Source organism: Spermophilus citellus (assembly GCF_964194105.1).
Source record: "Spermophilus citellus genome assembly, chromosome: 1".
In the NCBI taxonomy this organism is placed as follows: domain Eukaryota; kingdom Metazoa; phylum Chordata; class Mammalia; order Rodentia; family Sciuridae; genus Spermophilus; species Spermophilus citellus.
This window is the reverse complement of record NC_138182.1, coordinates 119,883,469-119,908,423: the sequence shown is the minus strand read 5'-3', so window position 1 is coordinate 119,908,423 and position 24,955 is coordinate 119,883,469. Positions and strand designations below refer to the sequence as shown.

The 24,955-nt window shown below is 39.6% G+C and overlaps 1 protein-coding gene and 2 pseudogenes across 3 annotated transcripts in view; 2 read left to right on the top strand and 1 right to left on the bottom strand.

The window, feature by feature from the left end:
* Window positions 1-23,584, bottom strand: part of LOC308650101 (olfactory receptor 2W3-like) — a gene marked incomplete at both ends in the record, with an annotated part of 63,526 nt that extends 39,942 nt beyond the window's left edge. The window contains one exon of the mRNA XM_081296046.1: window positions 22,877-23,584. Within this exon, the coding sequence (XP_081152172.1) occupies window positions 22,877-23,584 (708 nt within the window). The remainder of the gene's footprint in view (window positions 1-22,876) is intronic.
* LOC308643439 (olfactory receptor 2L13-like) lies at window positions 5,734-6,574 on the top strand (annotated as a pseudogene). The gene has a single exon. The product of its transcript is annotated as an olfactory receptor 2L13-like (transcript).
* Window positions 19,504-20,440, top strand: LOC308643373 (olfactory receptor 2L13-like; annotated as a pseudogene). Its single transcript has one exon. The product of its transcript is annotated as an olfactory receptor 2L13-like (transcript).
* Window positions 23,585-24,955: the final 1,371 nt, after the last annotated feature.

The following is a 24,955-nucleotide window of genomic DNA, read 5'->3' as shown; positions in this document are numbered from 1 at the left end:
CCGGAAGGAAGCTTTTCCTGGTAACCTGTCCGAGCAGGGTGGGGCCCTAGGTTGTAACCTCACCACGGGAACGAACAGCAATGACAGCAACAGTTCCTGGGGAGTCTGAGGCAGGAGGATCCCAAATTCACGTCAGCTTCTGCAAACAGTGAGACCCTGTCTTGAAATAAAGTAAAAACGGTTGGAGACCCGGCTCAGAGGTTGAACCCCCTGGGTTTGTTCCCTAGGACGGCAAAGAAGAAGAAGGAGGTGTATATATGCTATCAGCTGGTGTGAGCTCGGGTCTTAGCAAGACAGTCTCAGAACTTGTGAAACACTGTTTAAAGATATCATATATATCACATGATATCAAAAAATGAGAGCAATTTGACAATTATTTTAATAATTGTCATCCCCTCCGGCCTCTGATCTTTTGAGGAGGCAGCCTGAGCTACGAAAGGAAGCAATTGGGGTTCCTGCTTTGGCTCCGTACCCCATCCCCAGCAGTACAAGACAAAAAAAAAAAATTAAATTAAAAAGGAAGGAAGGAGGCAATCCTCTCGGACAGCAAGTATGCAGGGGATATAAAATGGGCACCTTGTGCTTAATGTAGATGTTGTACATTCTACTATTAGGGAGTCCTAGGCAGAGAGACCTGGCTCTGGTGATCCCACAGGTCAGGTCAGCTGTTTACTCCAAAACCAAGCAGAAAAGGTCATGATGAAAAGCAGGAAAGGGACAGTGATCAGTGCAGCTACAACAAAAAGACAAGGGAACCATGTCCTTAGACCTGGCTTCAGGGGTGACAAGGACTTTGAGGTTTTATACAAAGGGTGATCATAGGCATGTATGTGTACATGGGGTTTGGTATTATCTGTGGTGTCAGGCATTAATGGGTCTCATAACATGTCAGGCATTAAGTGAGCTCATGCTCACTTGCTCCCTTCACACACATCACTCCATTGCACAGGTCAATTTCACCCAGGCAGGCCTTGTCTCAAAATAAAAAATAAAAAGGCCTGGGGATGTACTCAATGGTTTATCACCTCTGGGTTCAATCCCCAGAGTTTAATGAATTGATGTAAATTTTAAAATCCCTCACTGTGCTGATTTCCAGGGTTATGACCTTAATTGGGATAATGCTTTTCTCTGGGTCTGAGTCTCCTCCATGTTTGAGGTATGGAAGGAAGCGGGGAGACACACACCTTCGGGCCTCTCTATGTGCTGGACACCAGAGCTTTCTTGTTCCATCTCCAAAATTATCACCTGAGGTTGTTAGGACTGAGCAGAGGGTCAAACTGTTTGCTCATTGTTCTTGGGGTGACTGTGTGTAATGTTTTAAAAGTACATTATTTATAAACTTTGCAAGAAACACTCAGGATTCTATACTTGCTTCACTTACCTGTGTTAGGATCTGTCAAATGAGGAATTTTTTCAACTACATAATTGAGCAACGTGCCTTGAAGGATGATTAAGAGACACACTGATTTAGACATACCTTGTAGCCACAGAATCAATATTCTGCAAGTTATAATGTAACTAAAGGGTTATGTTTCATGTAATTCTGGGGCATAAAATAAGCACAATCTCCAATGAAGAAACTTGTTGGTCATCAATGAAAACAGACCATCAGGGCAAACTCCAATGTCTCAGATTATAAAACCTTCAAATCCAAGATACAGGAAACTGAAAGTAAATATTCTTATCAATTACCAGACAACAGAAAAGTTTTCAGTTTTGCAAAAAAGGTAATAATTATTTCAGTAATTATCATCAAAAACATTATGACACTGAATTATAATTACATGGCAGTGAATGTAACTGTCAACACAGGTCTCCCTTCCAAATGACTGGCCAGTGGAATGATTAACTTACAGCAGACAGTGTGTCCAGCACTTGGCACTGACAGGACTGCTGGCTCCTGCCTCCTCTGAAATTTAACCTGGACTAAATAAAGGAGAAAGTACCCTAGTTTCCGGAGTATGCATGGTAAATAATAATGTATACAGTGATCTAGTCAGATTTTATTAGTTTGGTCTATATTATTAACTTATTCCTAAGGCTATTATTTTGTTCAGTTAATCAGAATATCTGCTTAGAGCCTACTATGCAATAGACCTTTAGCCAAAAAAAAGGGCAGAGACACAGGATTCAATGGGTCCCACCCTGTTCCTCAGAAGCACCTAACTCTGCTTATGTACTCAGGCCTCAGGGGTATCCCTAGAATGCTTGGGATCCTTTAATAAACCCAGGGTAGCCCCAGATGTCCTCATTGCCCACTGCCCAGTCTCTGCCCTGGGCTCCTCCTCTCAGCTCTCTCCTCAACCAGAGCCTCCTGTGTGAGCTCCAGAAGGGACCTGACCCCATGCCACACCCACTGGCCTCTCACCTGGTCCAGAGCAGAGTCTGAGTCCTCCCCTCCCTACACACTTGCCCTGGGCCTGAGCTTCCAGAGCCCTCTTGTCCCTGTTGCTGCCCTGATGACCCAGGCAGGCTCCCCCCAGGACTGGTCCTGCTCCTCAGTCTGTGCAGAGTGGTCCAGAGCCTGAGGGTTCCCACAGCAGCACCTCCTTGGAGTGGTGCTCAGTGCTGCTGCCCTCTGTCCTTCCTCCCTGCTTTATTTCTCTTTCCCATATAATAGGAAACATGTTTGAGCTGCTGCTCTATTTTCTGTGTCACCCACTAAATATTAACTCCAAACTGGAATCTTGTGTATTTTAACCACTAAAGCAAGTCGATGCCCAGCAGCACTGCCACAAAATGGAACCAGAGAGCACAAGACTTGGGGCTGAATGTATCGCAAAGACGGTGGTCTAGTGTTTTCTCATTTCCTTTGTGGTTATGGGTTTTTGTCTCCAAGTTTTTAGAAGCAGAGCTGCCTGTGGTCCCATCTGTCCCCATGCACCTGTTCAGTTCCCAAAAACATGTTTTCACTCCTAATATTCGTCAATTAGAATGTTCTATGAATGTTTTCCATTTTTTATTAGATGTCTTTTTTTCAAAATAGTATTTGTTCACCACAGTTATATGTAGCAACAATTGTTTTGTTACTAAGTGTAAATGTGACAAAAAGCTATTAATTATTGTTCTTTCCTCTTCAAAAATCTATCATTCAAAATGACCCAAATTCATAGCTGAGATACAATGCAGTCTCGCTGTTTCTTTAGATGGATGAGTACAAATCTGTAAAGCAGAATATCTCACAGCAAAGCTAGATATGGGAATAAGTCAAATATAAAAATATTATAATGGGCTGGGGATGTGGCTCAAGCGGTAGCATGCTCGCCTGGAAAGCATGTGCGGCCCGGGTTCAATCCTCAGCACCACATACAAACAAAGATGTTGTGTCCACCGATAACTAAAAAATAAATATTAAAAAAAAAAATATATATATATATATTATAATCAGAGTTTATACAAATTTGGGAAAATAAATGAAAGGAAAAGCTTATTTCCAGAAGTGAGATGACCCAAAGAGATAAAGGAGGGGTATTATGAATTGAGTTACAAATATAAATACCATATTTGAGTTGTATTACAAAAATTATTACAAAAAACTAATAAAAACTTGAAACGTTTATCAGCTTAGAAATGTGCGTATCCAAATATTAACAGTGGGAATCAATTTTAAAATATTGGGGTTAACTATAAATAACATTTCCTTAACATTAGACAAAGTAGGATATAGGGGAATTTAGACTACCTGACCCTAGACTACCTGTTAGCATCTGGAATCTGTTGATTTTAACTACTATGACCTTGAGAAAATAAATCTTTCTGTGCCTCTGTTGTTTTGTCTATAAAATAGTGATATATTGACACTTACCTCTTAGGGTTGCTGTCAGAATTAAATGAATTAATAAGTACAAAGTACTTACATAAAAGTATATAAATATCAACGTCAATGAGAACAAATAGTAAAAAATAAAATTATCTAGAAGGGTAAAGTTACTCATTTTATCTTGTCTTTTTGGTTTCTTAATTTTTTCCTCTTTTTTTTTGGTGATGAACATCTAATTTTTGTTACTTTCTTTTTTTTTTAAAGAAAGAGAGAGAGAGAGAGTGAGAGAGAGAGAATTTTTTAATATTCATTTTTTTTAGTTCTTGGCGGACACAACATCTTTGTTTGTATGTGGTGCTGAGGATCGAACCCGGGCCGCACGCATGCCAGGCGAGCACACTACTGCTTGAGCCACATCCCCAGCCCTGTTACTTTCAATCAATCAGATTTTAAATTTCTTTTTTTTTAATTGGTTGTTCACAACATTACAAAGCTCTTGACATATCATATTTCATACATTAGATTGAAGTGGGTTATGAACCCCCAATTTTACCCCAAATGCAGATTGCAGAATCACGTCGGTTACACATCCACAATTTTACATAATGCCCTATTAGTAATTGTTGTATTCTGCTACCTTTCCTATCCCCTACTATCCCCCCTCTAAATTTCTTAATTAGATTAAATTTTTAAATTCAATCAGATTTAAAATCAATTTAACAATAGCTATAATTTTGAAGGAAAAAGAATTTGTTATGCTTTACTTATGTAATTAATTCTGAAGAGAATAATTAAAAATACATATAAGCTAAAAATCGTGAATGTACGACAATTAAGATTCTTTCCTAGTTGAACTGCAAGGGAGCAGTTGATTCACAGTCAGCCTTCACCTTATGGAAACTGAAATACAGGACAGGAAGAGGAAACAAACATGCTCTCTCAGGTCCCTTGGGCTTTGACCTGCCTGAAATATGGAATTAGGCATGATCACATAGAGAAGTGTTAGGAGGATCCTATAGAACACACAATACCTTCCCAGTGTTAGAACAATGCTTTGGATGGTGACCCCCTTTTAGGGCCAGCTGAGCAGCTTCTGTTTAGGAGGTGAGCAGCACAGCTCTGGGAGAAGACCCTGGCTTACTCAGCTGCAGCAGTGCCAGTGGGGAGGGGAGAGCAGGCACTAAAGGTGTGGAGGAGGCGAGGTCACTGAGGATGCAGACTCAAGCACACAGGGCACTTCTGCGCCCCACAGGCAATGTCTGCGGTGAACCTGATGCTGAGTTGGGGAGCCATAAAGAAAAAGGATCCTGGCTTCCTCTGGGGCTGAGCCTGGTGCATAGTCCTAGGAATGTTCCTGCTGGGAGTCGGCAGGCAGGAAGGCTCCAGCTACCTCACTGGGTTTCCTGTGGCTGGTGTAGACTTTGTATTCCAAGACCATGTATCTGTCCAGGATGTGCCGAGATGGTTACCAGAGAGAACTGGGCAGAATATACTGTCAGATTTTAAAATTCAATTTAACAAAAGCTATGATTTTGAAGGAAAAAGAATTTATTAAAAAAGGCTAATAGAGTCAATTCATTCTTAACCTTCTTTTCTGTTTCTTTTCCTATTTATTACTTGGCTTTAGTTTTTTCAAGGAAATTAAGGCAGAAGGGAATTATGTCAACCCTATTGTGTTGCTATATTGTGGGCATGTACAACTATGTAACAACAAATGTGATTGTTCTCTATATCACACCAATTAAAAATGGGGAAAGAGATAGAAACATATAAGCTACTATTACCAATTTGTTATCTGAATCATACAGATACTTGTATAAAAATTCATTTAACAAAAGCTGTGTAGGATTAACAACTCATTCTAATCAAATAGTAATAAGCTTAATTTATTTTATTCTCCTCTTGTTTTGTCATGATTATTACTTTGTTTTTGTATTCATTTTTATTTAAAAAAATTAAAAGAGTGTACTTTCATGGAGAAAATGAACCAAACTTCAAATGATTCATTTTGTTGGGGTTGCCTCCCCAAAACCAAACTGGCCTATTTCCCTTGTTCCTGAACATCTTTGTGTTTGTTCCTGCATGTTTGGGGAACTCAGGGATGACTGCCCTCATCTTCTTGGACGCCGGCTCCACACCCCCATGTACTTTCTCCTCAGCCAGCTCTCCCTCACGGACCTGATGTACGTCTACACCACTGTCCCCAAGATGACATACAACTTCCTGTCTGGCCAGAAGAGCATCTCCTTCCTGGGATGTGGAGTGCAAAGCTTCTTCTTCCTGACCATGGCCGGCTCAGAAGGTTTAATCCTGGCCTCCGTGGCCTATGACCGCTTTGTGGCCATCTGCTGCCCCTCTACTATCCTACACATATGAGTAAAATGAAGTGTGTGAAGATGATGCTGGGGTCCTGCACACTGGGCTCCATCAACTCCTTGGCACACACTGTCTATGCCCTTCATCTTCCTTACTGCAGGTCCAGGGCCATCAATCATTTCTTCTCTGATGTTCCCACCATGTTGCCCCTGGCCTGTGTGGACACCTGGGACTATGAGTACATGGTGTTTGTGAGCACAGGCCTGTTTCTCCTTGTTCCTTTCCTTGGCATCACTGTGTCCTATGGATGGGTCTTTTTCCTGGCTTCCATATGTGCCACACATTTACCTGTGGTGACACTGTACTGCACACGGTTTATCTACACTTATCTCTGGCCCAGGAGTCTCTGCTCCCCAGCAGAGGATGAGTTTGGCTGTCTTCTACACCATCCTCACCCCCATGCTCAATCCCATCATCTACAACCTGAGGAACAAGTAGGTGCTGGGGGCCATGAGAAGAGTGTGTGGGATGTTCTCCTCCAGGAAGACGTGACCATGGCCATCCCTGCTCCTCTGCATCACTTCAGAGTAGTGCTGACAAACAGAAGGATAATGCTAGCCACCTGTGCAAATTAAATATTCTAGGACGCATTTAAAAGTAAAATTAATTTAAATGTCATGTTGGTTATTATATAGATCCACAATCATTATGAATATGTTTATGTTAAAAATATTATAATGTTAATTTTAGCAATGTTGACATTAATCATACATTATTTTATATTTTATACAATATGTTACACATGTTACTATAATGCATATAATAATATCTATAATGATATCGACATGTTATCATTTTGAAATATTTGAGAAGATATTATGACTGTTCTTGTCAAGTTTGTTTTCATTTTAATTTCTCAAGGTCTTGTATAAGTTCTGACCTTAGAACACATGACAGTTTCCACCCTACGCTTGTCAAGTGTCCCAGAGAATCGTGGGGCCTGTGTTCACAGAAGCACAGGGACAGTGAGTGACTTATCGTACTCTCCTTCAGGGCCACATGAAGCTTCTCTTTCAGACAGTTATTTTTGGCCTTGGGATAAAGAATTGCATTCTCTTTCCTGCCATGGGGACAGCTGTGACATGTTTCTTTCATTGCCATTTTCAAATTCCTTAATCCAGTGCTGTCCATTGTCCTGAATGTCATTAAGGGGTTTATATTTTTTAATTTAATTTTTTATCAGTTCTTTTTAGTTCCACATAATATCAGGCTTCATTTTGACATAATTATACATAATTATACAATCATGAACTATAACTGACTATGGATCAGTCCCCAGTGCTTCCTCTTCCCTTTCCCCTCCCTCCCTTATTCTCTTTCCTCTAGTCTCCTCATCTTTCTTGTATTTAATTTTTTTAAATTAGTGCCTTGTGGATATATATATAAAGGTGACATTCACTGTAGTGTAGTCATGTGTGTAGATAGGAAGGTGTGATCAGATTCATTCCCCCTTTTCTTCCTGTACTTCCTCCCTCCCCTACAATACCCTTTCTCTACCCTCCTGATCTCTATCTTCATCAAATTACTCCCCCTTTTCTCTATTTTTCCCTTCTGTGGCCTAGCTTCTGCATACCAGGGTATATATCCAATCTTTTGTATTCTGGATCTGGCTTATTTCATTTAGCATGATCTTCTCTAGATCCATACATTCACTGGCAAATGCCATATTTTCATTCACATTTATGGTTGAATAATATCTCATTGTGTACAGGTATCATATTTTCTTTATCCGTTCATCTGTTGATTGCAATTTAGATTGGTTCCTTAGTCAGGATATTGTAAATTATGCTGCTAAAAAACATTGATGTGGCTAAATCCTTACAGTATGCTGATTTGTGATCTTTTGGATACTGAGGGCTGGGAAAGCAGGAGTGATATGGTTTTTCCATTCCTAGTTTTTTGAGGAATCTCCATACTGCTTTCCAGAATGTTGCACTAATATGAAGTCCCACCAAAAATGTATGAGTGTACCTCTTTTCTCACATCCTCACCAATATTTATCATTATGATTTGTATTCTTGATAATTGCCATTGTGACTAGAATAAGATGAAATCTCAAGGTGGTTTTGGTTTGTATTTCCCTGATATCTAGAAATGTTGAACTTTTTTCATATATTTATTGGCCTTTTGTATTTCTTCTTTTAAAAAATGTCTGTTCAGGTCTTATCCCCATTTCTTAATTAGATTAATTGTTGTTGGTGGTGGTATTTGGTGTTAAGTTTTTTGAATTCTTCATACTTTCTGGATATTAAACCTTTTTCTGAGGAGCAGGTAGCTAAAATCACCTATTCTGCCCTCCCTCTTCATGCTCTTAATTGTTTCCTTTGCTGTTCAGAACCTTTAAATTTGATGTCATCTCACTTTACTGATTCTTGGTTTTATTTCTTGTACTTACAAGTTTTGTTAGGAAACATAATGCCTGTGGCAGTATGTTGGAGACCTGAGCCTATAAAATTTTCTTCCAGTAGCAGGGTTTCTGATCTAATTCCTTAGTTCTGGATCCACTTTGAGTTGACGTTTGTGCAAGGTGAAATATAGGGCTCAAATTTCATTCTTCTATATATGGACATCCTGGTTTTTTTAAACCTTTTTTTTTAAAAAAGAGGGTATCTTTTCTCCAGTATATATTTTTGACACTTTTGCTGAGTATCAGATGACTGTATCTATGTGGGTTGGTCTGTGTGACTTCTATTCTATTCAATTGGTCTTCATGTCTGCTTCAATGCCAATACCATGCTGGTTTTATTAATAGAGCTCTGCAGTATAATTTGAGGTCTGGTATTGTGATGTCTCCATTATAGCTGTTCTTGCTTAGGATTGCTTTGTGTGTTATGGGTCACTTATCCTTCCAAAGGAATTTTAGAACTCTCATTCTAGTTGTGTGAATAATGTCATTGCTATTATGATGGGGATTGCATTGAATCTGTATGACACTTTTGTATGGCCATATTGACAATATTAATACCGCCTATTCAGATCATGAGAGGTCTTTTTATATGCTAAGATCTTCTTTATTTAGTGAAATATAGATCATTTTTTTATTATAGAGGTCTTTCACATCCTTCATTTGATTAACTTTCAATTGTTTTTGAGGCTTATTGTGAATGGAATCATTTTACCAATTTCCTTTTTCAGTGGAGTTATTAATGAAGTACAATAAAGTGATTGATTTATGGACATTAATCTTATATCCTGCACTTTACTAAAATTGATTAGCAGCTCTAGCAGTCTTCTGCTGGATTTTTTTTAATGTTCTAATTATAAGACCATGCTGTTGCCAACAGAGTTAACTAGACTTCTTCTTTTCCTATTTCCCTTTCATTTCCTTCTCTTACCTGATGGCTCTGGCTAGAGTTTCAAGAACTATGTTGAATATGAGCGGTGAGTGTGAACTCTCTTGCCTTGTTCCTGTTTTAGGGGAAATGCTCTCAGTGTTCTCCATTCAGTGTGGAATTGCTCTTGGGTTTGCCATAGATAGCCTTCACAATGCTGAAGCAAGTGCCTTGTATCCCTACCTTCTCCAGGGGTTTAAACATGAATGGCTGCTGGACATTGTCACAGGCTTTCTCTGCAGCTATTGGGTAGTCATATGATTCTTGTCCTTAACTTTATTTATGTGGCAACTTACATTTCTTGATGTGTGTATGTTGAACTAATTTTGCATCCTTGGAATAAAACACACTTTTTCACAGTACACTATCTTGTCATAGTGTATTTGAATACAGTTTGTCAATATTCCATTAAGAAAGTTTACACCTATATTCATCAAAGATATTCGCCTGATTTTTTTTTCTTTCCTTGGTGTGGCCTTGGTTTGATATCTGGGTGACATGACTTTATGGAATAAATTTTGCAGTCTTCCCTCCCTTTTATTTCATGGAATAATTTGAGGAGGATTGGTATTAATTTTTCTTTAAAGGTCTAGTAGAACTTGATTCTGAGTTTTTGTTAGAAATCTTTTAATAGTTACTTCTATTTCGTTTCTTTACATTAAGTTTAAGTTTTCTACATCCTCATGTCTTGATCTTGGTAGGTCATATATCTCGAGGAATTTCTCAGACTCTTTGAGATTTTCTAATCTCTTGGAGTATAAAATTCCAAATAGTTTCTCATGATAGTCTGAATTTCAGTAGTATCTGTGATGATACTTATTTTTCTATCTCTAATGTTGTTAATTTGTTTCTTCTTTTCCTTTCTTTGGGTTTGTTTGAACATTTATCAATCTTCTTTCTGTTTTTAAAGAACTAACTCTTGTGTCTTATTGACTCTTTGTATTGATTTTCTTAGTCTCAATTTAATTGATTTTGTCTATGATTTTAATTATTTCATGATGCCTCTTGATTTTGGTGTTATTTTTTTTCTTTTTCTAGGCTTTGAGGTGTAATATTAGATTATTTATTTAGTATCTTTCTGGTTTTTAATGTAGGAACTCAGTACTGTAAACTTTCTTCTTAGAACTGCCTTTATATGGTCCCAGACATTTTTATATGTCTCTATTCTTATTTGTTTTTATTTTTTTTATTTCTACCCTGATTTCTTCTGTGACCTATTCCTTAAGCTAAAGTATATTATACAAACTTCAGGTGTTAGAATGGTTTGTTTTTAAAATTATATTCCATTTTGAATATAATTCTTTAAAGGTCTGGTAGGATGCTAGGACTTATCTCTTTTTTATTGTATTTGCTAAAATTTGCTTTGTGCCTTAAAATATGATTTTTTTGAGAGAATGTTCCATGTACTGCTGAGAAGTAAGTGATTTTAGTTGTCAATGAATGAAATATTATATAGATGTCTGTTAGATTCATTTGATTAATAGTATTTTTTTTTTAGTTCTAAAGAATCTTTGCTCAGTTCATGTCTGAATAACCTGTGTAGTGGTGAGAGGGGTGTTTTCAAATCACCAAGTATTGCTTTATCATAGTCTACTTGTTTATATTGAGAAGCATTTGTTTTATGTAAGTAGATGCACCATTGTTTGTGTCATAAGTGTGCACAATCACAATATCTTTTTGAATGATTCCTGTAACCAGTATAAAGTGACTTCTTTGTGTCTCATAATTAATTTGATCTGAGGTCTACTTTGCCTGAGATGAGAGTAGGTACCTCTGCTTGTTTTCAGCTATCATTTCCATGTTATATGTTTTCTCATTTTTTTCACCTGAATTTGTTGATGTGTTTGTAACCGTGAGTCTCTTGCAGAAAAACATATTGTTAGATCTTGTTTTGTTTTTAATATAATCTGCCAGTGTAGGTCTTTTCATTGAAGAGTTTAGACCAGGGCTGGGGATGTGGCTCAAGCGGTAGTGTGCTCACCTGGCCCAGCCCCACATACAAACAAAGGTGTTGTGTCCACCGAAAACTAAAAAATAAATAAATAAATAAATAAATATTAAAATTTTTAAAAAAGAGTTTAGACCATTTACCTTCAGTGTTATTATAGAGAAATGTTTTTTAGTTCTAATGCATAATTCAAACTTTATTCTTCTTTAATTGACTATTCTTTTGCTATAATTTATTCCCATGCTGGTTTTCATTTTCCACTTTAAAAAAATATTTTTATTTGTTGTAATTAGTTATACATGACAGTAGAATGCATTTATGCACTTTGATATATCATACATAGCTGGGATATAATTTCTCATTTTCCTGAGTGTACATGTTGCAGAATCATATTGGTCATGTAGTCACATATATACATACAGTAATAATGTCGTTTTCATTCTACTATCTTTCCTATCCCCACATCCCCTCCCCTTCCCTCCCATCACTTCCCTCTACCTAATCTAGGGTAATGCTATTCTTCCCTAGTGCCTCCCCATCCCCCACCTTATTGTGAATTAGCATCCACATATTAGAGAAATTATTTGGCCTTTGGTTTTGTGATATTGGCTTATTTTGCTTAGCATGATATTCTCCAACTCCATCCATTTACTGGCAAATGCCATAATTTTACTCTTCTTTAAAACTGAGTAATAGTCCATTGAGTATATATACCACATTTTCTTTATCCATTCATCTTTTGAGGGACACCTAGGTTGATTCCATAGTCTAGCTACTGTGAATTGAACTGTAATAAACATTGATGTGACTGTATCACTATAGTATTCTGATTTTAAGTCCTTTGGGTATAAACCAACGAGTGGGATAGCTGGGTCAAATGGTGGTTCCATTCCCAATTTTCTGAGGAATCTCCATTTGTTTTCTATAGTGGTTGCACCAATTTGCAGTCCCACCAGCAATATATGATTGTACCCTTTTCCTGAAAAAGAACCAAACAGATATCCTGGAAGTATAAAACTCAATAAATCAAATTAAAAATTTTGTTGGAAGTATCACCGATAGATTAGATCACACTGAAGACAGATTCTCAGGCCTGTAAGAGAAAACATATAAATTTGAAAATAAAGTTGACAACAAAGAAAATGTGTTAAGAGACCAGTACCAAAATGTTCAACACTGAGATAGCATTAAGAGTCCAAATTTGAGAATTATGGAGACTACTCCAAAATACAAAGTTATTGCATGAATTTCTCACTGAAATAAGATTTTAAATTTCCAAATCTTAGGAATGAAGTAGAAATCCAAACACAAAAGGCATTTAGAACCCCAAATAGGCAAGATTAAAAAAAAATCCTCTCCAAGACACACTTTGATTAAAATGCCTAATATATAGGATATGAATAGATTTTTTTTTAATTGCAAGAAAAAGTGGCAGGTCACTTTTTGAGGTAAGTCAATTAGAATTTCAACTGATTTCCCAGCCCAGAACCTAAAAGCCAAAACATTTGGAATATTATATACCATGTCCTCAAAGAAAATGGGCACCAACCATCATTACTCCACCTTATAATGAGAAACTCCCTCCTCCACAGAAGAGGAAACTCAATCTAATATCAGAGTTTTCAATTTTACTTTGGTTTGAAGAACAGTATTAAATTACATGTACCCTCCAATGTACATGTATGAAGACATGAATTGGTATCAATTTATAAGCAACCAGAGATATGAAAAATTGTTCTGTATACATGTAATAAGAATTGTAATGTATTCTTCTGTCATTTTTTTAAAAAAAACAATTATAAAAAAGACCAGAAGAAAAAAATTACATATACCCATACTTTTCCTATTTAAAAAAAATCATGTTTATACACCTGTGAGAAGAGTCCAGCTCAAAAACAATAGAAAGAGGAGATGAAGAGATGGGCCCCTTGCAAAGGTGGACAGGTGGATTGCTGCAAGAGCAGGGCCACTTCCAGCACTTTCCAGCCCATGGAAGGGGGCTGGAGTTCAGAGGAGGCTTGCATTACTAGATTTCAGAGAATAAGAACATACTGTGACATGCCAAAGACATAAATGTGAGGTTTTTGTTCCTAAGTTTGAATTTGGATCCATCAGTATGGCTTGTACTCTTCTTCTGTCATTTTCATTATTCCATATGGATTCTGTTGTCCTCAGAACAGGCAGGAAGTGGGGATTAGCTGGGTTGGAGTTTTGCCTGTAAACATAATAGGTACAACTCTGCATAAGGGGGAGACAGGAGATATCCACAAAAGATGACAATGGCAATAAAAAATCTCTGTGTGTTTATAACTGAAATCTGAAGCAATGGAACTCATTTGTTAAGTTTTGTACTTCATCATATTTCCATATAATGGGTCACTGATATGTATGGGTACAATGTCCTTAAGTTATCTTCTGACATCTCCTCCTATGATAAGAGTCTCCACATCACAGATAAGTACCAAAAACAACCTGAAATGTACCATTCTCTGGTTTGCCAATCTTTATTTTAGTAAGATAATAAGAGATTGTCATGTCTATCCATTCCTACTCCTGAAACAGACACTTTGCAGACATTGGGCGTGCATACATCCAGCTAAGTCACATAATGTCCCTCCAACGAGTCTTGTTTTAAAGATCTGGCAACAAACTAATGACTTATGAAATTGGCCTAACTCTGTCTCCTAATCAGAGTGGATCTGGCAGGCTGGACTCCTCTCTCTTACACCTAGTCCTCATTTTATCAAAAAACTTCTGAGTCTACTTTCCACTTTAGTCGAATTGCTGACTGCATTATATTTTTATGAACCAACTGTCTGCCTCTCCTCAAATAGAGAAAGTATCTTGTTATAGCATAATTTAATTTAGTCAGAAACACCAGCAATTTCCTCTGGAAACTGATCAGACTGTAGAAGGTAATTGTTCCTGCTGTAATATAACTGTTATCCCCTGAACACTTGTATGTGTTTTCTGCACCTTGTTGATCCTGAGGTCTCTCACTTACAAAACCAGAAGGTTTGGGTGAATATTACTAAATACCTCTTAGAGTTCTCCATCCTGTTTTAGAATAGCTGGGTTCATCCCCACCTGAGACTAATTCTGGGCAGCAGGCCAGAGAAGGTTGGTGGATTTGCTCTAAGTTTGAACTGAGTTCATCTCCAAGTCAGCAGAGTCAAGTGAAATGGCCAAGGCTCCTGTCCCTGTGGGCTTGGACATTGGGGATCAATTAGAGGCAAAGGGAGGACATGTGAGGCTTGGTAGAGGAAGGTTCTGCACACCACCAGGTGCAGCAGCTCATTCTTCTGTCCCCTTTGTAGAACCCAAGTAAGTAAGTGTGTCGTGTCTTACTTTGTTTTCACTTGAACAAGGCAATAGCAAAGGAAGATGTGTGAGCAAAGAAGTAATACAGGGAACACTCACAAAGTGAAGAGCTTTGTGATTTCAGCATCAAGACTTGGTGGAGGTGGGAGCAGTGAGCGCTGAATGTGTTGTGAGGATTCCTTCTTGATGCCCTTTGGCTTCTCATATCAAGAGAGCTTGGTGAGATGCTGGGGCTGCTGCTCTGTGGCAGGACCAAGATGCTTACCTGGGCAGAGTATGAATATAGCATGGGGTTTAACTATTTTAAAGAATTCAATGGACTTTCAGCTGAGAATGTCATAGTTATGAAATTACTCCTCTCAAAGTACAAACTCAAGGACTTCAGACAAGGTGAGACCAGATGACATCATTGAACTGAGTTGATTTGGGTTAGGTTTAATTAAGAAAAATATATTGGAGATTGGTTTTCCTATCATGAGAAAACTGTCTCTGTTGCACAATGTATGGGCTATTTCATAACAATTGGAAAAGATAAGAATAACCCTAAAAAGATCAAATAGTCTCTCTGATATGCAGATGCTAACCCATAATAAGGAGTAAGGGAAGATTAGACAAAGGGGAATGAAGGGAATGGGTGGAGGATAGGAAAAGAAAAGATAGTGGAATGAATCTGACACAACTTTCCTTTGTATATACATGAATACATCACAGTGAATCCCACCATCATATACATCCACAAGACTGGGTTTCTAACTAGAATATGAGATATTCCAGGCTTGTATGATTCTATCAAAATGGATTCTACTGTTATGTATAAGTAAAAAGAACCCATAAACTAAAATAAAAAGCTATGAACATGAGATGGTATAAACCTGTTAAGATTCTTCAAGGTGCTGCTCTTGAGAGGTGCAACCTTAGCTGAGGCAGTGATTACTCTGGGTCTGAGTCTTCTCAATGTTTAATATATGTAAGGAAGAGTGGAGCTGGCACACATTCTATGTGCTAGACACTCAGAGCTCTCTTACTTTCATCTCCATAGTTTTCATAAGAGATTTTTGACTTTAAGTTAGCTGAGGTCCAAACAATTTTCTTATTGTTCTTGGGCTGCTTGTCCATAATACTTTTAAAATTGGGTAATAGTTGTACCACTGCAAGGTAAACTCAGGGTTCAGCACTTGCTATCCTTACATGTATTAAGCCCTGTCTAATGAGGTTTTTTTTTTTTTAACCCTGTATATTTGAGCAATGTGCCTTATAGGAAAATCAATGAAAACACTAATCTTAGACCTGTTTTGTAGCCATTGAACAATATTCTCTAAGGTATCATGTAACCAAGAGGGAGCTGTTTCATGGGATATTGATACATGAAATAATGTCCCTTACCCAATTTAGAAAGTTGTTGGCCATCAATGGAAATAGATCCCATGTTTAGCTCCAATGTTCCAGATCCTAAAAGCTTCAAATCTTAGGTGTATGGGGACTTGAAAATAACTATGATCATCAATTACTTGACAAAATTAAAAATTTAAATTTAGAAAAAAATATTGTAGGACTATTATCAACACATTTTTATGGCATCCGAAGCCGCAGAATGCCTTCCTTCAGAATGACTTGCCCAAGGAAGTCATAAACGTACAGCAGACTGTGTGTTCAGGGATCGGCACTGCCAGGGCTGCTGGGCCCTTTCCTCCTCTGAAGTTAAACTTGGACTAAATTGAGGAATGAAGCAAGTACCCAAGAGTCTATCATGCCCTGATTTGCAGAGTGTGTATGTCAAAGATTGATTTATGAAATTATCTAGTCACATTTTCTTTGTTTGATCTATATTGCTAATTTAACCCTGAGGATCACATTTGGTTTAGTTAATCAGCAGATCTGCTGAGAGCCTGTGATGCAATAGCCCCTGAGAGGGGGACCAGAGACAGAGGATTCAATGTGTCCCACCCTGTTCCTAAGCAGCATACAGCTATGCTGATGTGCCCAGGCCTCAGGGGTCCCTGGCATGCTTGGCTTCCTTTGCTAAACCCAGGGTAGCCCCAGCTGTCCTAATTGCCCACTGCCCAGTCTCTGCCCTGGGCTCCTCCTCTCAGCTCTCTCCTCAACCAGAACCTCCAGTGTGAGCTCCAGAAGGGGACCTGACCCCATGACACACCCACTGGCCTCTCACCTGGTCCAGAGCAGAGTCTGAGTCCTCCCCTCCCTACACACTTGCCCTGGGGCCTAAGCTTCCAGAGCCCTCTTGTCTCTGCTGTGCCCTGATGACCCAGGCAGGCTCCCCCCAGGACTGGTCCTGCTTCTCAGTCTGTGCAGAGTGGTCCAGACCCTTAGGGTTCCCACAGCAACACCTCCTTGGAGTGGTGCTCAGTGCTGCTGCCCAGCTGATCCTCTGTCCTTCCTCCTTGCTCTATGGTTCTTTCCCATATGAATGGCTGGGTCACCTCAGAGCATGTGTGAGCTGCTGCTCTATTGTCTGTGTCACCCACTAAGGATTAACTCCAGGTTGTGAAATCTTGTGTATTTGAACTGCTAAAGCAAATCAACCCCAGCAGCACTGCCACAAAACAGAAGCAGTGAGCACATTTTGAAGGGATGAATGCATCTCAGTGCTAGGGACATCGTGGTTTTCTTTCTCTGTAGGCTCAGGAGATTTGTCTCTAGGCCATGCTGGATGCCAGGGACCTGTGATCCCATCACTTCCTCAGGTGCAGTGATGCTCTACTCCTGTTGGCTTCCTGACGGTGCCTTTTTCACTCTCATTGCTTGTCAACCTGACAGCTCTCAAAATGTATCCCTTCTTTATGTTCCAAGCTTTCCTTTTCTATTTTATTTGTGTTTTGTACAGATGTATCAAGGAAACTGCTTTTAAGTTGTTAAGCTGAAGAGTGCCAACAAACTATTAATTATTCTCTTTTCCTGTTAAAAAAATTATTAATCCAAATTAACATCCACAACAGGAGGTGACATCATTGTTTCCTTGAGATGGAAGAGCAGAAACCTAAAGTGGAAAGTCTACCAAGACTTGACGCGCAAAGAAGTCAAACACATACCAGAAATATAAGGAGTGTGTCGATATTTTTCTATGAATATTTCTATGAATATTTTTCTATGAATATTTTTCTATGAATAAATGTGTTAAAACACAATTGTCAGCTGAGATGTTATAAAGAGAAGAGAGGCTGTCAGGAGCTGGGGTACAATTGCACATTCCCAAGAAAAGGCCGCAGCATGAAAACTATTTAGGAAGGGAACTGGCTCATTTTTTTTTTAAATTTGCTTTCTTAAAATTTCTCATTTTTGTTTTACTTTCCGGTCATAATCAAGTCTGAGGAGGGCAAGTACACACATGTATAAGCTACAATCAGTAGCTCCCTTTCCTTAGCTAGAGTCAGGAAGTGCCTCTGCTTAGGTTCCTTCCTAGTGAACAGCTCAGCAGCAGAATCACCTCCTGCCTGCACCTTGGGAAACTAAACCACAGGAACAGAAGAAAGAAACATCCTCCCCAGGGTCCATGTGCATGACCTAGACTGATGTATGGAATTAGGCCTGAGCTTATGAAGGACAATAATAATTACACAAATTACTTTGGTAAGTCATTCACCAGTTACTAACTATTCTATCATGGAAAGACTAAAAATATGATGTCAAGTCTGAGTCCAGTAATACCTAAATTTGAGAATATTATTCTTCACATCCATGAGTTCTTATTATTATCTGGGAAATGAAAACTTTAATGCAATAATTTGGATTTAAAAAATGCAGTAATGTGAAGAAAACTTCATTTAAATGTTGGCATCTCCAAGTTTCCTCTGTGTCTATGTGTGTATTCCATTAACCACACCCAGCTTGCATTTCTGTTACTGTTCTATTTCTAGCTTGCCACTGTGAATATAGAATGGAATTATCGTATATTATTTATTCTTTCAATTTCATCATGTGTAATTTGCTTACTTGAAGAAAAGGATAACATATAAGAAATCCTACACATTTGATATTAAGCTTGTAAAGTTTCCACAGATGGAAACCTCATTAGGAAAGAGACAATATCCAAGGAACAAGTTACAGTTATGGTGGTCTTTTAGGGTCATGATACCTTCACAGTTTTAAAACAATGCTTTTGGATGGTGGCCCACTTTGAGGGCCAGCTGAGCAGCTTCTGTTTAGGAGGTGAGCAGCACAGCTCTGGGAGAAGGCCCTGGCTTACTCAGCTGCAGCAGTGCCAGTGGGGAGGGGAGAGCAGGCACTAAAGGTGTGGAGGAGGCGAGGTCATTGAGGATGCAGACTCAAGCACACAGGGCACTTCTGCGCCCCACAGGCCATGTCTGCGGTGAACCTGATGCTGAGTTGGGGAGCTGGGAAAGCAGGGTCCTGGCTTCCTCCAGGGCTGAGCCTCTTGCAGAGTCCTAGGAATGCTCCTACCCAGCAGAAACAGTTCCAGAGAGGGATATAACCACATTATGTAGTCACATTGTGTGTGTGGACAAGTGCTATCATTATGTACAATTATAATGCAGCAATAAAAATATGGAAATAGAAACATATTAGCTACTGCTACACATAAAATTCATTATCCGAAGCATAAAGATACTTTTTTGAAAAAAATTCATTGAATTTAAGCTGCAGTGTTGTAGGAATAATAACAACTCACTCTAAAAAACACTAATAAACTTAATTTCTATTATTCTCCTTTCCTGTTTTACTATGATTATTACTTGGTTTTTTTTTGTTGTTGTTGTTGTTCTTTAAAGGAAATTATAGAGTACATTTCCATGGAAAGATGGAATGAAACTTCAAATGATTTTACTTTATTGGGGTTGTTTCCTCAAAACCAAACTGGCCTACTTCTCTTGCTCCTGATCCTCTCTGTGTTTGTTCTCGCCTGTTTGGGGAACTCAGGGATGACTGCCCTCATCTTCTTGGACCCACGGCTCCACACCCCCATGTACTTTCTCCTCAGCCAGCTCTCCCTCATGGACCTGGTGTACATCTCCTCCACGGTCCCCAAGATGGCCATCAACTTCCTCTCTGGCCAGAAGAGCATCTCCTTCTGGGCTGTGGTGTGCAAAGCTTCTTCTTCCTGACCATGGCCGGCTCAGAAGGTTTAATCCTGGACTCCATGGCCTATGACCGCTTTGTGGCCATCTGCCACCCCCTCCACTACCCCATCCGCATGAGTAAAAGGATGTGTTTGAAGATGATCCTGGGGTCCTGGACATTGGGCTCCATCAATTCTGTATCACACACTTTTTATATCCTTCATCTTCCTTACTGCAGGTCTAGGGCCATCAATCACTTTTTCTGTGATGTCCCAGCCATGGTGCATCTGGCCTGTATGGACACCTGGGTCTATGAGTACATGGTGTTTGTGAGCACAGTTGTGTTTCTCCTCCTTCCTTTTCTTGGTATTACTGTTTCCTATGGACGGGTCCTTTACGCTGTCCTCCACATGCGCTCAAAAGAGGGGAGAAAAAGGCCTTCACCACGTGCTCCACACATTTAACTGTGGTGACATTTTACTATGCTCCTTTTGTCTACACTTATCTCCGTCCCAAGACTTTCCGCTCCCCAGCAGAGGATAAGATCCTTGCAGTCTTCTACACCATCCTCACCCCCATGCTCAATCCCATCATCTACAGCCTGAGGAACAAGGAGGTCCTGAGGGCCATGGGAAGAGTGTGTGGGATACTCTCCCCCAGGAAAGAGTGAGCATGGCTGTCCCTACTCCTCTGTATGGCTTCTCTCCATGCAGACTGGAACACGCTGGATCATAGCTGACCAATAGGTGAAAACTGAGATCTGTGTATGTAATTAGAGCTTTCTAGTGACACATATGTAAAACTAATTGAAATAATATATTGATAATTATAAATTAATATACTAACAATATCTTTAATTGAAAATGTTAAAATCCATTTAATATTAACAATGTAAATATTAATTACATATTATTTTGTATCATAATAATTGCATATAAAATACATTATATGTTCTTACATCTGTTAGTCAATATAAAATATTTTATACTGATATTGAAAAGTTATCATGTCTACATGTGTCATGAAAAAATATTGTTGCTTGTATACTTTGTTTTTATTCTATTTTGTCAAATCCTGTGTGTAATTTATACTTATAGCCCACAGCTACTTGAACTGTAGAAACTTCAAGTGTTCCACAAACATGGGGCCAGTGTCCCCAAATCACAGGATTTCTGGGTGATTCAAAGTCTTTCCTTTAGGGAAAGATGTGACATCTTTATTATATAATTCCTGGTCTTGAGACAAAGAATTGTACTCTGAAAAATAGCCATGCATTTCTTTTAAATGCCTTAAAATAGTAATTTATTTCCTTTAAATCTCAGTTATGGATATATGATACTCTAAGCAGCTCCTAGAACCCACCGTCCCCCACATCTCTGATCATTCTCCTGGCATGTGCTATGTAAAGAGCATTCTATGCCCTGGGCAGATGCTGCACTTTTCCTTCACTTCCCTTTTCAAATTATTTGACCAGCAGCATCCATGATCCTTGACTCCACTAGGAGGTTCTCCTTGGCTCCTATCACCAGTGCCTCCTCTGAGCAGCTCTTTGGGGTCTTCTTTCCCACCACCTGGGCAGTCAACATGGTATGCCTCTCTCATGTGCATGGCTGTGCCCTCCCCAGCCTCACAGGCAGCCTGTGTCTGCAGGTATCACTGGGTCTCATGCTTTCTAATCTGCCTGCCTGTTCAGTTCCATGAGCCATCGGCCACATGCCCAGCTCCATCCTGGAGGTAACTCTCCATCCATGTTCTGTCCCATTTCACCAAACTGGAGCTTATGGGATTTACTGAGGTCACTTGACCTGGTGGTGTGGCATCAGCACAATCATCTGCTGTTGGACCAGGGACATCCTCTATTGTTTTATCTCACACATGTACTGGGGATGTTCTTGATGTATACACATCCAGCCTGACTGCTCGGTGTTTCTGAAGACCATGGGGGCCATAAGATACTTTTCAGTATGTTTCTTTTCTGTCTTAATAGAAATTAATTTGCTTCATTCCTTTCAATTAAAAACCCTGGCTGATACAATTAGATTCAAATGTCAGTTTGAATGTAACTAGAAAATATTATGGAAAACAAGAGCAGTAATTATACTAATGGAGGAGGAGAGAAACATTAAAATATTTAGGAAACAATAAGATTATAATTATAATTATAATTACTTAGATTGGTGGCAATTGGATGAAAGTGCTCATCCTAAGGCCCAAATGTCAAACTAGCCTTTGATTTTATTAACTCATTTTACTCATTCATTCATTCATTTTTTTCCTTTTTTTTTTTTTTGTTTTTTTGTACCAGAGAATGAACCCATGAGTGCTCAGCCACGGGGCCACAACACCAGCCCTCTTTCCTTTTTAATTTAGAGACAGGGTATAATGACATCCGATTTATAGAATACTTAGATTTACCTCTATGTCCACTACAATGTTGTAAATACTCAGTATTTAGTGGCTGATAAATCACCTACTCCCTGAAGTAATTTCTTCCTCAGGTTCTGAGACTTATTAATAATCCTGACTAATGTTCCCACACAGAAGTTCATCTAGAAATGAACGTTTCCCTTATTTTAGTTATGGTTGCTGGGCATAGTTCTAGAGTACATATTTCAAAACCACGGGTATTTCTATAAATTGCTGAGAGTTCTGTGCCTCATTTTCTACACAATCTCATCTATTGATGACACTTTCAGTTGAATTCTATTGGCTTCATTGTGCCTTGAAATTCCAGGAATTCTGATGGGCTTTTCTGTATTCAATTTCATTACTTATTTATTTAAATGATCTTTCACTTTCTGTATTTTTCTTCATTTGTTCTTTTGATCTTAATTTAGCTCATTAAATATATAAATAATTCTAGAGTCTTTATCTGGAATGTCATCCATTTCCATATCTGCAGGCTCCTTTCTTGGGGTGTTATAAATTTTGGGTGGAAACTTGTTTATTTCCTCATGTTTTCAGAGGTCTTGGACTTGTGATCTGTTGAGATGATTCCTGTTCCTTGTGTGTGTATGAGAGCCCTTTTGTGTGTAGTTATCTTTCACGTATTAAGTCTTGTGTTGTTAGTATCATTTAGCTTCACCACTTAGCCTGTGTTGAAGATTCTGTGTCTTCCTGAGGACGACTGGATTCTGAACACAGCCCTGACGATGTGGCCGTAGGACACCAAGATGAAGACCAGGGGAGACAGCACGATGCCCACGGCCAGGATGAAGGCGATGCCCTCCACGGCAGCAGTGCTGATGCAGGCCAACCGGATCAGCGCAGGCATCTCACACAGGAAGTGGTCCACCTTGTTGTGCCCACATCGAGGTAGCCACAACGTCATTGGTGACATGATCAAAGAATTGGCCATCCCACAGCCCCAGGCCACCGACACCAAGCCCAGGCAGAGTTGTGGATGCATAATAGTCATGTAGTGCAGGGGCTTGCAGACGGCCACGAACCTGTCATAGGCCATGACAGCCAGCAGCAGACACTCCACTCCACCCAGGCCCAGGAACAGGAAGAGCTGGACCACGCAGCCCACATAGCTGATGGTCTTGTTGAGGCCACTCAGGTTGTAGAGCAGCTGGGGGATGGAGCTGGTGGTGAAGCTGAGGTCCAGGAAGGACAGGTGGGTGAGGAAGAAGTACATGGGCGTGTGGAGCCGGGGGTCCAGCCGAGACACCAGGATGATGGTGCTGTTGCTCACCAGGGTCAGCAGGTAGGCTACCAGGATGACCACAAAGAGGACCCTCTCCAGGTGGGGGTGGTCAGAGAAACCCAGGAGGATGAAGTGGCCCTGGGTGCTGCCATTGGTCCCATCCATCTCTACTACACCTGAGGAAAATGGAATTTGAAACAAAAAAAAAAAGAAAAGAAAAGAAAAAGTAATTCCCAGCCCCTCTGCACCCCTGTTACATACTAAGCACATCTGGAACTTCTAGTGAAAACGTGTCTGTCCATGTGCATCGCTTTCTGGGTTAACACCAGAAATCAACAGTGTTTATACATCGAGGGTAAAAAAAAAATGTACTCAAAACAAAATGTAAAACCTAAATATCATTTAAAAAATAAACAGAAAGTTTGTGGGAATTAAAAATAAACATATTCTTAAAGAGAGAATATATTTTTAAGCACTATATTATGAACATTTTGCTAAAAATGGATCAAATTTTTTGAAGGTGAAAACATTTTCAAGATTTATGGAAATAATTTTTAGGGCAGAAAATTCCCTTATTTTTCCTCTAGACCTGAACCCCTTGAATCAGGCTCCCCATGAACAAGCAGAGCTCGTCTGTTCTCTTCCTCAGCCCAGGAGGAAAGTGGAGACATGGTACCAGGGTCAGAGTCCCTCCTCTCTCTGTGAATGAGCATCCTGAATGCCCCTGAGGCTGGGTGGACGCCGTGGCAACTTTCGCCATCACCCATCTTTAGGAGAGGTTGGCTCCTGCCAGACTCCTCAAAGAAAGGAAAAGAAGAAGGAAGGAAGGAAGGAGGAGAGAAGGAAGGAGGAAAGAAGAAAGGAAGAAGAAAGGGAGGGAGGGAGGGAGGGAGGGAGAAGGAAAGAAGGGAGGGAGGAGGGAGGAGAGAGGAATAAAGGAAGAAAGGGAGGGAGGGAGGAAGGAAGAAGGAAGGAAGGAGGAGAGAAGGAAGGAAGGAGAAAGGAAGGGAGGGAGGGAGGAGAAAGGAAGGAGAAAGGAAGGGAGGGAGGGAGGGAGGAGAGAAGAAAGGAAGGAGACAGGAAGGAAGGGAGGGAGGGAGGAAGGAAGGAGGAGGAAGGAAGGAGGAGAGAAGAAAGGAAGGAAAGACAAAAGAAAAGGAAAAGAGAGGAGAGGGAGGGATTCAGCTCCACATTCTGGCTTTTCCACATTATGACCCTTCATCACCAAGACTGATGTGAGTTTTCCTGCCTGTCTGATTCCTCCAGGGTCTGTGATTTCAGTCACCCTGTAAGAGGCTGAGTCTGAGGATTTGGTGTCTAACCCAGGTTTACGACGGGATACTGTTCCATCCTAACAGGTGCCACGTGGCTCTCTTCTGGAGTTGCCCCCAATCTCCTTTTGAGACAGTTTTTGAAGACAGAGATTACGGTCATTTCATCCTAGGTCTCTAGTACCTGTGTTCAGCTTGAGAACTTTGCATTTTATCTAATTAATGAAATGGTTACTGACTTCCCTATGGACCCAGAGGGAGGAAT